The sequence below is a fragment of the Rhinoraja longicauda genome, chromosome 2 (assembly GCF_053455715.1).
Source record: "Rhinoraja longicauda isolate Sanriku21f chromosome 2, sRhiLon1.1, whole genome shotgun sequence".
Classification (NCBI taxonomy): Eukaryota; Metazoa; Chordata; class Chondrichthyes; order Rajiformes; family Arhynchobatidae; genus Rhinoraja; species Rhinoraja longicauda.
The window spans coordinates 72157345-72172983 of NC_135954.1; the positions used below are offsets into that span (position 1 = coordinate 72157345).

General features: G+C 42.3%; 1 protein-coding gene across 5 annotated transcripts in view; it reads right to left on the minus strand.

Moving 5' to 3' along the window:
• Window positions 1-335: 335 nt before the first annotated feature.
• Window positions 336-15639, minus strand: part of LOC144605587 (retinoic acid receptor beta-like) — a 405202-nt gene continuing 389898 nt past the window's right edge. For all 5 annotated transcript variants that reach the window (XM_078421038.1, XM_078421021.1, XM_078421045.1 and 2 more), the window contains 3 exons: window positions 14259-14463; window positions 4331-4489; window positions 336-1853 (listed from right to left, as the gene is read on the minus strand). In XM_078421038.1, the coding sequence (XP_078277164.1) occupies window positions 1624-1853; window positions 4331-4489; window positions 14259-14463 (594 nt within the window). In that variant the 3' untranslated portion in view covers window positions 336-1623. The remainder of the gene's footprint in view (window positions 1854-4330; window positions 4490-14258; window positions 14464-15639) is intronic.

Below are 15639 nucleotides of genomic sequence, written 5' to 3' on the forward strand. Positions count from 1 at the left end.
GGGGGAAGCGTCGGGGGGAGTGGAGGGGAAAAGGGGGAGGGTGGGAGGGGAGAGGGGAAAGGTGAGGGGAGGAAGGGGTAATTTAACCCAATATTGCATTCAATTATCTTTGTTGCCAATTTCTCTGTTATGTGTGTGAGGTCGAATTGAATCTTAGCATGAAACAAAGTGATAGATCGGTACCCCAAGAAAGGTGAAATTCATGTACGAGGCAAAAATTGTTACTCTGTTATTCATTGTGTCGATTTTCTTAAAACTTTCATTAGCTATTATGCAAATCTATGATGATGAAATGTTTTGAAACTTGTCGGGAGAAATAAGTCGAGAGCACACAATAAAATAAATATACTTTATTCTTTTGCCAGGAAACTTAATGGAAAAGATAACCAGTATATGAACATAGAAAGCATTGTTAAACAATTTCAATGTACAAACAGAGCCAGTAAAAGTAAGAGCAGTCCTAATACTAAAAAACAACATCCCACTAGTGCTTTGGACACAAGAATGATTCAATAAACTCAAATTACTGTACTCAAGAACAAATCTACAATAGTTACACGCTTCTGCAGAGAGATATAATGTGCGTCAGCCACCAGGTGAAATTTACTTACTGGCTCATGTACAAGCAAATAAAACAACAAAATAACACTGAAAAGTGTTGTGCCTTGGAGGCTATCTTTACTGCAAACAACATGCAGCCTTTTACTTTACGCCTTGATCTGATGCTGAACGTGAAATGAATTTGCACAACTGGAATAATAAAAAAACATATTTTACTAGCTTTGGATGCCAGCACAAAGTCAATGAGCCATGGATGAACCCTACTGCAAAAATATCATGTTCTGACTTAGTGGCTGCAGAGAATTGCTTTCTCTTTTCTTAAAAAATCTGTTATTTAAGTGCTTGTGAAGTGTAAACACTCATATAAAGAACATGGTAGTGTAGGCTAACTGTCAGTGGGTAACAAATACCAGCGACACATAATGATAGCATTTAAAAAAATTAAAATATCAAACTCTCTTTTCCATTGCAAAAGAAGGTGGAAATATGTCCTTGTTTATTTGACAAAATTGAATGCTGGTGCACTGAGGGTAAAATTCCAGCCCAGGCTATTCTGAATAAGAAATGCAGGAAAATACAACAGTAACATTAAGAATAAATCAGAGAATCCTACAACCATAAATCACCTGACGTACGTGTTTAGGCTTTGTTCCATAATTTGGTGTATGTATTTAAACATGATATGCAAGGCAATGAGAAAGCACCAGAAACTCCAGCATAGAAAGTGAGTATACATCGAGGAATAACTCTGCAAAATAATGTAATAATCAGAGTTCGTCACCATTTCCACAGCTTCTTCCCGGCATGCAACAGCGGATATACAGACGGACTTTACCAGGTATCTGCCTTTGAACTGACTGCATATAATCTCTGAGGGCGGAACTTGACCAACACTGTTTATTTCTCAGTAAATCCCCTACTCCAAAGCCCATTGCGGTCAATGTTTTAATGTTGAATATATTGTCATCGGCCTGGTCCTTCGGGTCTTGCTTGTCCAAAACAAAAAAGGAAAAAAATGAAAACACCATGTTGGAGAATGGAGGCGATCACTGCAAGGCTATTTCACTGTGTGTTTGGTACATTGCTGTTTGGTCCATTGCCTGCAGTGCTGGGAGACAGAGTGGGGTTGGGACTGGCTTCTCGTGCTCCACTGCTGTGCCCATGACGTTCTGTACTTGTGCCTGCTGCAGGTGCCAGGGGATCATGCCCTTCCGAGTTTTCCAGCATTTCTTGAATGAGGGGCGGCATTGATCCGGGGATCTCCAATTTAAGTGTGATGACACGTTCTGCACCTGGGTGATGGAGAGATTTTTTTTAGTTATGGTGAACATCTATTGTTGCAATATCTTTGTTCCTTACACAGGGCATGCAAACTTTTTAACAATTCAGAACAGATGTACTTTCTGAACTACCTCCATAACAATCTTAATGCGACCGTGCCTTTCTTCTAGTGATAATAGTTTCAGCATCTCAGATTTGTCGCGCCAAGCATTATCCATGGCTAGGCTGATCATAACCGCTTCAATAGTTGTGTGCCCAGAAATGCAGAGAGTGCTCTACCTACAGCCCAAATAGAATAGCAACATTTTGCTCATGGGAAAATCTATTTGCAGTACTGCAAGATAAAAGTAGCTTTAGGCAACTTCACGGAAGTCACATTATTATGCATCAATCAAGACTAAAGATACAGCATCTGTGTAGTTCTTTTGGAAGTTCCCAAGGGAAGCGCCTTCAATCTTTCTCTCTTGGATATCATCTTGATGTCGGGAGCAGATTGTGTGGGATTGGGAAGATCTAAATAGAAGCACACTTGGAAAGCTTCTGGTAGATCATTATGGGACTTTTCCTGGCGATATTTCCTCTTAACACCAAGTTCACCTTCTGAGCAAAAATTCTACGTAACCAAACTACATTCAGAATGCAGTGAATAATTCAAAAATAGTATGACTTTCAACACAGAATAAACAGATGTTTAAGGTGGTTATTAGGAAGAATTTGTGACCCTTAAGAGTCATAGAGAGATCCAACATGGAAACAGGTCCTTCAGCCAACCAATCACACTGATCATCATTCACCAATATACACTATTAGTACATTAATTCAATTTTTTATTCTCCGCCCATTCCCATCAATTCTATCATAACTTTCGCACTAATGGCAATTGGCACTGGCCAATTAACCCAGCAATCCACCCAAATTTGGGGTGTGGTAACAAACTGGAGATAATAGATGAGATCCATATAGTCACAGGGAGAATGTGCTTATCTATGCGAGTAGCATCTGAGGTCAGGATTGAACCTGGATTTCTGTTACTGTGTGGCAGCGGTTCTACTAGTTTAGAAAAACATGCTCATTCTCTCCAGTTGAAATGGGTAACCCCCTGATTGTGAAACTGCCCCCTTGTTACACACACACACATTGATGTATTAACTGGCATCCTAGAGTCTTTATTGCTTGATTATGGCTGTCACCTCATGTCACATGAATAATTGCAGTAGACTATTCAGTCCATCGAAACTGCATTGTCATAGAATCATAGAGTCATAGAGTGTGAAAACAGATCCTTTGGCCCAACTTGCCCACACCTGTTCCAGCTACACTCATCATGTTCCAGCTACACTCATCCCACCTGCCTGCGTTTGGTCCATATCCCTCCAAACCTGTCCTATCCCTGTACCTGTCTAACTGCTTCTGAAACGTTGGGACAGTCCCAGCCTCAACTACCTCCTCTGGCAGTTTGTTCCGTACACCCACCACCCTTTGTGTGAAAAGGTTACCCCTCAGATTCCTATTAAATCTTTTCCCCCTTCACCTTATACCTATGAAAAATTGGCATTTTTCTCAATCCTTTGCACCACACTTTTTTTCATAAACTCACTGTTTATCATTTGCAAGTAACAATTTACCTTCTTTTCATGGCCTCTAATTCATTCATGCTATCTGGAATTTAGAAGGATGAGAGGGGATCTTATCGAAACGTATAAGATTATTAAGGGGTTGGACACGTTAGAGGCAGGAAACATGTTCCCAATGTTGGGGGAGTCCAGAACAAGGGGCCACAGTTTAAGAACTAAGGGGTAGGCAATTTAAAACTGAGATAAGGAAAAACTTTTTCAGTCAGAGAGTTGTGAATCTGTAGAATTCTCTGCCTCAGAAGGCAGTGGAGGCCAATTCTCTGAATGCATTCAAGAGAGAGCTAGATAGAGCTCTTAAGGATAGCAGAGTCAGGAGGTATGGGGAGAAGGCAGGAACGGGGTACTGATTGAGAATGATCAGCCATGATCACATTGAATGGCGGTGCTGGCTCAAAGGGCCGAATGGCCTCCTCCTGCACCTATTATCTATTGTCTATTGTCTATCTGGAGTAGTTTACTTCACATTCAAGCAATTCAAGGCATACCTTACAGCTTCAGGTTTTATTTGTTTACTTTGAGATTTGCTCCTTGTTCTGGATTCCCAGTCCCAGTCAATTACTAACATGCATCAGTACACCTCAGACGGATAATTCCCTAGCCTTACCTTCTCTAGGAAATGGAACCCAGATTTACAGCGTGATTCACTGTTGCTCAGTTATTTCTTTACAAATATCATCCTGTTGAATAGTATTGTGTAAGACTAAATAGGATGTCCTTACCAAATCTAATCCAGGTACCTCAAAAAATGAATCCCAATAGCTCAAGGATATTCAAATAAAGTCACATCATTACTTAAAATAAATAAGATAGCAACATAGAAATGATAAATTATCATAATTGTTTTATTGTGGTACCTTTTGCACTTATGCTCCGGAGATCTGTGATTTTCATTAATATCTTTGGGAACATATGGGGCTTATTGGGTCTTCTTTTGCGTATGTAAATCTTTAAAGCTTCTAAAAGTGGTTCTTGCAATTTGTCCACTTTTCCGGCATCTTCCAGATCTTGCCGATCTATAAGGAGATTAATTTCAATAGAATGCATTAGGCAATCTGCAGATTAAAGATGAAATCACCTTGGTGGATTTTATAATACCATACCTCAGTATATTTTCTCAACATAGCTGCTTGCACATGGGAGATGCGATGGGGCAATTGATAACCTGTTTCAATTTAGTGCCAATTTGTAGTCAGCAAGAGGAAGTTTACAATGAGCTGAGGTAGTTCTTCCCTTCTGCCAGTTTTGAATATTTGCTTCTTATAATATTAGTGCCTAGAAATAGGATTTCATCTGTTTATGGTGTGCTGAATGGACATTATACTGTACTCCAACACCAAATCAAGAATCAGCAAAAGAATTGCAATAGTAGGCCACCCTCACTTTAAGAAACTGGTTGTGGATTATTCCCTGTAAGAGGTGCAAAGCCTGAGTTGTGCATTAGTAAACCGCAGATGCAGACTGAAATTACAGATGCTGTCTCATTCACCAGTGCCGACTGGGGGCTGGCCCTATGCCATTGAAGTGATCATATCATCATGGCCTCTCATAACGATGAGAGAAAATAGAGGGGTGGGGGAAGACGGATGTGTAAGGGATGGAGGGTGGATGAGCCAAAAGTCTGAAAATGGAGAAGGAAGGGAAATAGGCAGGAAGAATTTGGTGAAAAGGGAAAATGGCAGAGTTTAATGGGGTTCCACACTATCGTGGATTGGCATGATCACAACTCTGAGCTCGACAGAGTTATATTGTCAATGTCTGTAGCACTTTATAAATCCTGCCCTTCTACTCATTACAATCAATGATTCAGTGATACTTTATTGTCACATCTACCTAGGTACAGTGCAATGCCTTGTTTTGCGCACAACCTGGTAACATCACACAGCAGACATCAACCTGGTAGTACACAAGAATGACCACGTGTCTGGTGCCGACAAAGTTACAAATGTTCGCTGAACAATCCTAGCTACTGCCTGCCGCCTCAAGTAGTACCAAACACCCCCCCCCCCCCCCCCGCACGGTCCCCCCATCGTTTTCGGCAGCCCCCACTAGGTCCCCCTTCATTTCCAGCGGCACACCGCAGGGTCTCCCTTTGTTCTCAGCAATCCCCTGCTGGGTCTCCCCTCCCCCTCCACCCCATTGATCTCTACTGTCCCTCCTCGATCTTGGGGCCAGTGGCCTGAGGCCAAGTTGGGAGTCCGCAGTAGGCGAGCCCGGCCTACCAGCAGATTGTGCATCAGGGAATGGGACAAAACCCCTCAACTCTTGCACAAATCACCACTTTCACTGCGATGAACTCTTTAAATGTGAGTGAACAGTGAAGGTCGCATGACACGACTTTGTAACCTAAATTCTATTGGCTAGTAATTAATGAGCACCACTCTTACCAATGTCATCATGTGTGGTATTTGAATGGTCAAATTAGATTTTAAATGGATTAAGTGTTGAGGTAAATTGCAACAAGAATTATCTACTCCAATTTTCAGACAGGTGGGAATTCCACCACATGGACAGAAACGCTTCAGAACATGAAAAACTCTTTTTGTGGTGGATTTATGCATAAAAGGTGATATTTTTTTCTCTCTAATCCAATTCCTAGACATGATTGTGTCAGATTTAAAATGTGGTCTAATTGGGATGATAGGAACTACCTGAGTGCATGGATCTAATACACCTTTGAGCTCTCACGGATCTCGTGAAGGGCTTATTTGGGATTTGACTTGCCCAGTCACATAAAAATGACCTCTTTCCTAAACGAAGAGAGTGAAAGTTTAAGCAATACTGCAGATGCTGAAAATCTACTGTCGAAATAGAAAATACTCAAATCGCTCAGATGGTCAATTGTATGCTTCAATATTTCTTTTGTGTGGGTTTATTTTCTTTTTATTGCCATATAGCTATAATGTTGTCATTTGGTTTCACTACCATGTCTGACCCTTCTATAAAACTAAAGACTTTTTTTCCCATCTTTTCTGTTTATTAACTTTCATTTCCATCTTTCAAGCCTTTGAGGTTGTGATGTTCTGGGAAGAATGAGGGTCAGGGCCAAGAGCAGTTTCCAATTGACACTCAGATCACACAGCTCATAGAGGACCAGGATTCAATCTGTAAATATTCTTTTATGGTTGGAAGTAAAATCCCAAATAGGAAACAAGCTATTCTTGTTGATGGCAATGTGGGTGGGATTTAAACATACAGTACTTATTACAACCTCCATTCCAAGCTTCTGTGACGGAGTTGCTCTGTCAACCTAATCTCTTTAAAAAAAATTATTTATTTATTTTGAGAGAAAAGGAGAGAGAGAGAGAGAGAGAGAGAGAGAGAGAGAGAGAGAGAGAGAGAGAGAGAGAGAGAGAGAGAGAGAGAGAGAGAGAGAGAGAGAGAGAGAGAGAGAGGTAAGCGAAACAAGTAGAGTAGTGATGGAAATTAGGAGGATTAAAGAAGAGGAGGTACGGACACTTTTGAAGAATATAAAAGTGGATAAGTCTCCAGGTCCTGATAGGATATTCCCTAGGACATTGAGGGAAGTTAGTGCAGAAATAGCAGGGGCTATGACGGAAATATTTCAAACGTCATTAGAAACAGGGATGGTGCCGGAAGATTGGCGCATTGCGCATGTTGTGCCGTTGTTTAAAAAAGGTTCTAAAAGTAAACCTAGCAATTATAGACCTATTAGTTTGACGTCTGTGGTGGGAAAATTAATGGAAAAGATACTTAGGGACAATATATATAATTATTTGGATAATCAAGGCCTGATTAGAAACAGTCAACATGGATTTGTGCCTGGAAGGTCATGTTTGACTAATCTTCTTGAATTTTTTGAAGAGGTTACCAGGGAAATTGATAAGGGCAAGGCTGTGGATGTTGTCTATATGGACTTCAGTAAGGCATTTGACAAGGTTCCACATGGAAGGTTGATTAAGAAGGTTAAATCGTTGGGTATTAATAGTGAGGTTGCAAGATGGATTCAACAATGGCTGAATGGGAGATACCAGAGGGTAACGGTTGACAATTGTATGTCAGGTTGGAGGCCAGTGTCTAGTGGAGTGCCCCAAGGATCTGTGTTGGGTCCACTGTTGTTTGTCATTTACATTAATGATCTGGATGATGGTGTGGCAAATTGGATTAGTAAATATGCAGATGATACTAAGATAGGTGGAGTAGTTGATAGTGAGGTAGATTTTCAAAGTCTACAGAGAGACTTGGGCCTTTTGGAAGGGTGGGCTGAAAGATGGCAGATGGAGTTTAATGCTGATAAGTGTGAGGTGCTGCATTTTGGTAGGACAAATCAAAATAGGACGTACAGGGTAAATGGTAGGGAATTGAGGAATGCAGTGGAACAGAGGGATCTGGGAATAACTGTGCATTGTTCCCTGAAGGTGGAATCTCATGTGGATAGGGTGGTGAAGAAGGCGTTTGGTATGCTTGCCTTTATAAATCAGAGCATCGAGTATAGAAGTTGGGATGTAATGTTGAAATTGTACAGGGCATTGGTGAGGCCGAATCTGGAGTATGGTGTGCAGTTCTGGTCGCCAAATTATAGGAAGGATGTCGACAAAATGGAGAGGGTACAGAGGAGATTTACTAGAATGTTGCCCGGGTTTCAGCACTTAGGCTACAGAGAGAGGTTGAACAGGTTGGGTCTTTATTCTTTGGAGCGTAGAAGGTTGAGGGGGGACTTGATAGAGGTTTTTAAAATTTTGAGAGGGACGGACAGAGTTGACGTGGGTAGGCTTTTCCCTTTGAGAGTGGGGAAGATTCCAACAAGGGGACATAGCTTCAGAATTGAGGGACAAAGGTTTAGGGGTAACATGAGGGGGAATTTCTTTACTCAGAGGGTTGTGGCTGTATGGAATGGACTTCCGGTGGAAGTGGTGGAGGCTGGCTCGATTTTATTATTTAAGAGTAAATTGGATAGGTATATGGATAGGAGGGGATTGGAGGGTTATGGTCTGAGTGCAGGTAGATGAGACTAGGTCAGGGAGAATGGTCAGCGTGGACTGGTAGGGCCGGACAGGCCTGTTTCCATGCTGTAGTTGTTATATGTTATATGTTATGTTGGCATTCATAGCAAGAGGATTTGAGTATAGGAGCAGGGAGGTTCTGCTGCAGTTGTACAAGGCCTTGGTGAGACCGCACCTGGAGTATTGTGTGCAGTTTTGGTCTCCTAACCTGAGGAAAGACGTTCTTGCCTTAGAGGGAGTACAGAGAAGGTTCACCAGATTGATCCCTGGGATGGTGGGACTTTCATATGAGGAAAGACTGGATAGACTGGGCTTATACTCGCTGGAATTTAGAAGACTGAGGGGGGATCTTATAGAAACATATAAAATTCTTAAGGGGTTGGAGAGGCTAGATGCGGGAAGATTGTTCCCGATGTTGGGGGAGTCTACAATCAGGGGTCACAGCTTAAGGATAAGGGGGAAGTCTTTTAGGACCGAGATGAGAAAACATTTCTTCACACAGAGAGTGGTGAATCTGTGGAATTCTCTGCCACAGAAGGTAGTTGAGGCCAGTTCAATGGCTATATTTAAGAGTTAGATGTGGCCCTTTTTGCTAAAGGGATCAGGGGGTATGGAGAGAAGGCAGGTACAGGCTACTGAGCTGGATGATCAGCCATGATCATATTGAATGGCGGTGCAGGCTCGAAGGGCCGAATGGCCTACTCCTGCACCTATAAAAAAGATATTAAAAAATTTAAAAAAAGAGAGAGAGAGAGAGAGAGAGAGAGAGAGAGAGAGAGAGAGAGAGAGAGAGAGAGAGAAGAAAGAGAGAATCATCAGCATGGAAATGGCTCCTTCGGCCCTACTCATCCACATTGACTAAGCTAGTCCTAAATACCTGCATTTAGCCCATATCCCTCTAAACGTTTCTTATCCAAATATAGATGCTTTATCAATGTTCTTAACTAATTTTCCTGTGCAGTTTTTATGTTGTGGTGCAATTTCTTGAGGTGTATACTCCAGCATGTGATTGCACTCTTCATATTCCTCTCATCAGATTCCAGAATCTGTAGCCCTTTCTTCTCCACCTGTTACTCCCTGCCCTCTGTCACTCTCTCCAACCTTCCTTCCCCCACCTGACCCATCTGCAAATCAACCCACCCTCACCTGGAGCCACTCATCGCACTCTAGCTCGTGCCCAACCCCTCTCCCCTACTTCCACATGGTCTACTCTTGCAGTAGAGATGAAGGGTCTCGACCTGAAATGTCGACTGTCCATTTCCCTCAACAAAGGCTGCCAGACCGCCTGATTTCATTCATCTGCTTGTATTGTTTTTGCTACAGATTCCAGCAGCTGCAGTCTATTGTGTGGCCTTCATGAGGATTTTGTTGTTCTGCTGTTGCTCACGGAAGACCCAGCAGGCCTTAATTTACTGACTTCCCTAGTTACTGGAAGCCACATATGTTGACCAGTAAGACGGCACCATGGCACAGCTGCTAGTGCTACTGTCTCACAGCACCAGAGACAATCCTAACCTTGGGTGCTGTCTGTGTAAAGTTTGCACTTTCTCTCCACGATTGTGTCTGTGTTCCCCCAGAGTGAATATCATTCCTTACCAACAGAGCGACGTCACCCCCTCTGCCCACCTGTCTGTCTTTTCTATACGTTGTGTGCCCCTGAATATTCAGCTCCCAGCCCTGGCCCTCTTGTAGCCATGTCTCTGTGATTCCCACAACTTGCCAATGTCTAACTGAGCCTCAAGCTCAACCACTTTATTTTTTATACTTCACGCATTTAAATACATTTTGTGTCTATTGCGTCTATGTTCAAGATTAGGACTGCACCATCAATCTGAAGAAGGGTACCGACCCAAAACATTATCTGTCCATTTCCCTCCATGGATGCTGTCTGACCTGCTGAGTTCATGTAGCAGTTTGTTTTTATGCTTAAGATTTCAGTAATTCTTCCTGTTGCAGGGCATTTAATACTTGGGATCAATCGTATTGGCCAGGAGATGGCAGTAGCTCAACACAAATACAATGGAGATTTACCGTGATGATTTAAAAAAAACTTTATCTCAGGATCTCGTGAAATATTTGTGCCTGTAGCAATAACCTATCTTTTTTGTTTTTAAATGCCATCAAATTTGCTATGCACTTAAATTGCCTGTTTTGAACTTTAAATGGAAGGAAAGTAAAAAACAGTCCTTTCTTTTTTCTAGTGTCTGTTATCCAAAGGGTTGCAAACTCTCCTTGAACCTAAAATATTCAAAACTTCTGCAATCTAACATGTGATGAGCATATCTTTAAATTCTAACTTGTCTCTTATACTTGAAACCAGAGGGTGAGTGACTCATTTCTGGGATGCAGCTACAGTGTTAGTAGAGCTTCATTAGGGCAGGATAATGATGTTGGTCTTGTCTTGGTCAGAGTCTGGGACCTCCGTGGGGTCAATGTTATCAGGAGATGGCTGGGTGTTGCAGTTCCGCTGTGAGTTCCATCCAATTCAAAGTTGGAAGTTGGAAATTTTCCTCCATTTGTATTCTTTATTTCGCCCTTCAAAGACGGAAGGGGTCAGCCATGTGTGAAGCCATTGGAAATGGGCGATATCCTCAATTAATATTTCACCTCTGTTTTACCATGGAGAAAGATGTAAAGACTAGGGAACTCAGGGCAGTTAAGGAGGATATCTTGGGGATCGTCAAATATGCTGGACATTTTAAAACATATCACGGTAGATAAATCTCTGGAGACTGATCAGGTATATCCAAGATATGTGGGAATTAAGAGGAAAAAATGCAGAAGCTCTGGCCTAGATGTATGCATCATTGTTAGCCACAGGAGAAATGCTGGCGGTTTGGAGGGTCGCTAAAAAGGGCTGCAAAGAAAAAACAGGAAGTATAGACCACTAGGCCTAACATCTGTGGTAGGCAGGTTACTGGAGAGGATACTGAGGAGTAAGGTATACATGCATTTGGAAAGACAGGAGTTGATAAGGAATAGTCACCAAGGCTCTATGTGTGAGAGATCATGTTTCACAAATTTGATTACGTTTTTGATGTAGTAACCAAGAAGGTCAATGAGGGCAGGACAATGGACATGTTCGATATGGACAACAGCAAGGCCTTTGACAAGGTTCCCAATGGTAGGCTGCTTTAGAAGATTAGATCCTTTGGGATCTAGTGAAATCTGGCTAATTGGATACATAATTGGTTTAACGGTAGGAAGCAAGTCAAGGCTCTGAGCATAAGAGTAAGGAAGTCATTTTGTAGCTTTATAAAACTTTGGCTAGGCCGTATTTGGGGTATTGTGTGCAGTGAGAGGTCACCTATTACTGGAAGGGTATGAAGGCACAGGAGGGGGTGCAGAGAGATTTGCCAGAATGCTGCTTAGATTAGAGGCTTAGGGAAAACCTGATAGGTTTATGCAGTCAGCTACCCTCGTTATTAGAGATCTCTTTATTACGGATTTCAGTTATATCAGACTGAGACATCCACTGATGGTGGTGATTGGTGGGTGGAGTGGAGTGCTGTGTTGGGCAGGCGTGAGAAAAGAGTGAGCAGTAAAACACTCTTGAAGAGCGTTGCGTTGGGCACAAGTATGCAGCGGCTGCGACAAAGAGAGGTCCTGGGGTGTTGGATGCAGGCGTTGCCTTGGTAACGCGTACCTCGGGCGCCTGGTAATGGAGCAGGGCTCCCATTGCACTCCCACCCCCCCCCCCCCCACCCCCCCCCCCCCCCCCCCCCCCACTTCTGACAAGTCACCAAATAAGCTGGCACCACGTGGCGTGCATCTGGTTGCGTAAGCGGAGAGAGCGAGCAGCATGAAGGCAGTGTGAGTACCGGCCCTGTCTCTGGTGCACCGCGTATGGAGCTGGGGGCTCTGCGGGTCCCCGGCCTGTGAATTCCTCTGGGTTTAACCCTCCCAGCAGCATTCTGCTTCCCACACGGTCTTGGGTTAAACTACAGTAGTTAATTGTTACCCATATTACCTGGTTATAGCCGATAACCAGCAATAACGGACACTATTCCACCACCCCCATAGTCCATTATAATGAGGGTTTACTGTATAACTATGAAAGGCCTAGAGTAGACAGCCGGAACCTTGTTCCCAGGTTGGAAATAGCAACTGTGAGAGGGCGTAGCTTTAAGGACAAAGGAGGAAATGTTAAAAGAAATGTGCCAGGCAAGTGAATGGGGAGTGCTAGATTAGGCTGTCAAGGGTAGTGATGGAAGCATGTATGTTTGTGGCTTTTAAGAGGCTTATAAAAAGGCACGAGAAAATGCATGGCATGGAGGCAGACAGGCATAAGGGATTAGTTTATTTGGCATCGCAATTGACACAGACATCATCGGCTGTAGGGACTGTTCCTGTGCTGTACTGTTCCATGTACTGTTTTATGTTCTATGTTTTCTGATCTGCAGGCCCTTAATTAGTGTACCTCACAGATTGGTGCTGTGTCTAGTGCTGTTTGTCATCTACGTCAACCTTTAAGATGAGAATGTACAAGGCATCGGTTAGTAAATTTGCAGATGACAGTAAAATTGGTGATATCATAGACAGTGAAGAAGGTTGTCAACATTTACACCAGGATCTTGATCTGCTGGGTAAGTGGGCTGGGGAATAGAAAATTGAGTTTAATTCAGATATGTGTCAGGCATTGCAAGTTGGGAAGTCAAAGGATAAGACTTTCACAATCTGAAGTCTGAAGAAGGGTCTCGACCCGAAACATCACCCATTCCTTCTCTCCTGAGATGCTGCCTGACCTGGTGAGTTACTCCAGCATTTTGTGAAAAAATACTTTCACAATGATCAGTTGGGCCTTGGGTAGTGCTGTAGAACAGAGGGATCGAGGAGTACAAGTACATAGTTCCCTGACAGTGGTGTCACAGGTAGACAGGCTAGTGAGGAAGGTTTTTGGCACGCTGTTCTTGATCAGTAAAGGGATTGAGTTTAAAAGGTGGGATGTTATGTTGCATGAGCCCACACTTGGAATATTGTGTTCAGTTTTGGTCACCCTGCAATAGAAAAGATGCCATCGTTGGAAAGAATGCAGAAAAGATTTACTAGGAAATTGCCAGATCTCGTGGGCTTGAATTATTAGATTGGAGTGTAAAGAGACAGTCATCTGACTGTCATATGAGGAAAGATTGAAAAGATTAGGCTTGTATTCGCTGGAGTTTAGAAGGATGAAAGGGGATCTTATAGAGACATATAAAATTATAAAAGGACTGGACAAGCTAGATGCAGGAAAAAAATTCCCAATGTTGGGGGAGTCCAGAACCAGGGGCCACAGTCTTAGAATAAAGGGGAGGCCATTTAAAACTGAGGTGAGAAGGAACTTTTTCACCCAGAGAGTTGTGAATTTGTGGAATTCTCTGCCACAGAGGGCAGTGGGGGCCAAATCACTGGATGAATTTAAGAGAGAGTTAGATAGAGCTCTAGGGACTAGTGGAATCAAGGAATTTGGGGAGAAGTTGGCACAGGTTACCGATTGTGGATGATCAACCATGATCACAATGAATGGCGGTGCTGGCTCGAAGGGCCAAATGGCCTCCTCCTGCACCTATTTTCTATGTTTCTATGTTAATCTTATGAAAAGGATTTTACTGTCATTACACTGATCTTATTTTGTTCATTATGCAAATAAACCTCAAGTAATTGTCCAGTTAAAATTTCCCATCACTGTAAAACCCCTATGGATCCATACTTCTAATTGCTTTATTGTATGATGGGAATACCAAAAGCTATGAAGCCCTTTGCATGAGGTAGTAATTGCAATCATGACTTGCAGAGAGTAGAACAGTTACAGAAAACAGTTTCCTGAATTTAACACACCTACCCCCACAGATCAGGCAGATGGCACTCAGGAGGCCAGTTTCAGTGTCGTCCATTTCCAGTGGCAGGAGTTGCTTGGCAAACATAAAGACAAGGTCTGTTAGGGGCCCAAAACCCGCATTGTGCATCTGAGTCCTGTTCAACGTAAGGCCATCGGAGAAGGTCATCGTGTCTTGCTCTGGTGTATATCGGGTGCAGATCCGGAGAATCTGTTGGTGTAAAATAAAAAACACAGCTTAGTTTTCTTTCATAAAGGATACACTGCTACTGGAGTAGCAAATATGATGAGAAGCTTGATGCTCCAAATTCCTTTAATGAATGTTCTTTAAATTTCTTATTGACTTATATATTTTAGCCAATAAAAACTGTTTAAAAAAAAACAAATGATTAAATTATTTTTTTCAGGCTATCAACTTCAAATAGATTTAATTGTGTGAAGAACATAAATGTTTCAACGTGGTTACACCTTGTATAAATGCAAGTTTGAAATCTGATAATAGATACCCAGAAGAAAGGGAAATAGGGCATGCAATAATTTTGGAACAAAGTAGGAACGGTAGTCAAGTGGATGACACCATTGCTCCTTCTGTTTTCTGTGTGAGTTTAACCTGTCTGGGAGTGAATGAAACAATTCCAATTCGGTGTTCCCATTCCAGAAATGAATTTCCATTATCCTGCGGGGTTTGGAATGAGAGTTTTTTGCAATGTTTTTTAGCTGTTACCTCTTTGTCAAGAATTAAGTCACTGAAGTAGGAAAATGAGACAAGACCAGGCCATGTCCATCTGACCAGACCTGCCCAATCAAGGCAGGAAAAAAGCAAATTAAAAAGAACACTTGCCGCATCTGTTAAAACTACAACAGGATTATGCACGCTAAATAACAGTAGCAGTATGCCATAGAAAATGCATGTCATCGGCCAGACAAAAGATTAGATTAAAGTGCTGCAGTTCTGCTGAATTCATTTGTTAAACATTTACCCATGAATATCCCGTATTTAACAATGTTTGGAATCCAACATCACCGTCATTGGAACTGGGTCATGATCTTGAAGCTCTTTACCTAACAGTACCTTCACACATGCACTGTAGTGGCTCATCACAACTTCCCAAAGATAAATAGGGATTTGTCAATGATAGCTACCATATCATGACAAACAAATAACAGTCATTCACATTGTCGCCTTGGATTTCAAATAATATTGGGAGAAATATGCTGCAAAACATACCTCTGTGGTCACAGTCACAGGGCGATTACACTTTCGTGGAGTGATACCTCAGTCTCATAAATAGGATGAGCACTTGCCATTAATATTCCTGTGCATGGTCTGTCTATTAGTCACATCCAACGGAATCAGTTACATGGACATTGGTGTATCAGGTCTGCT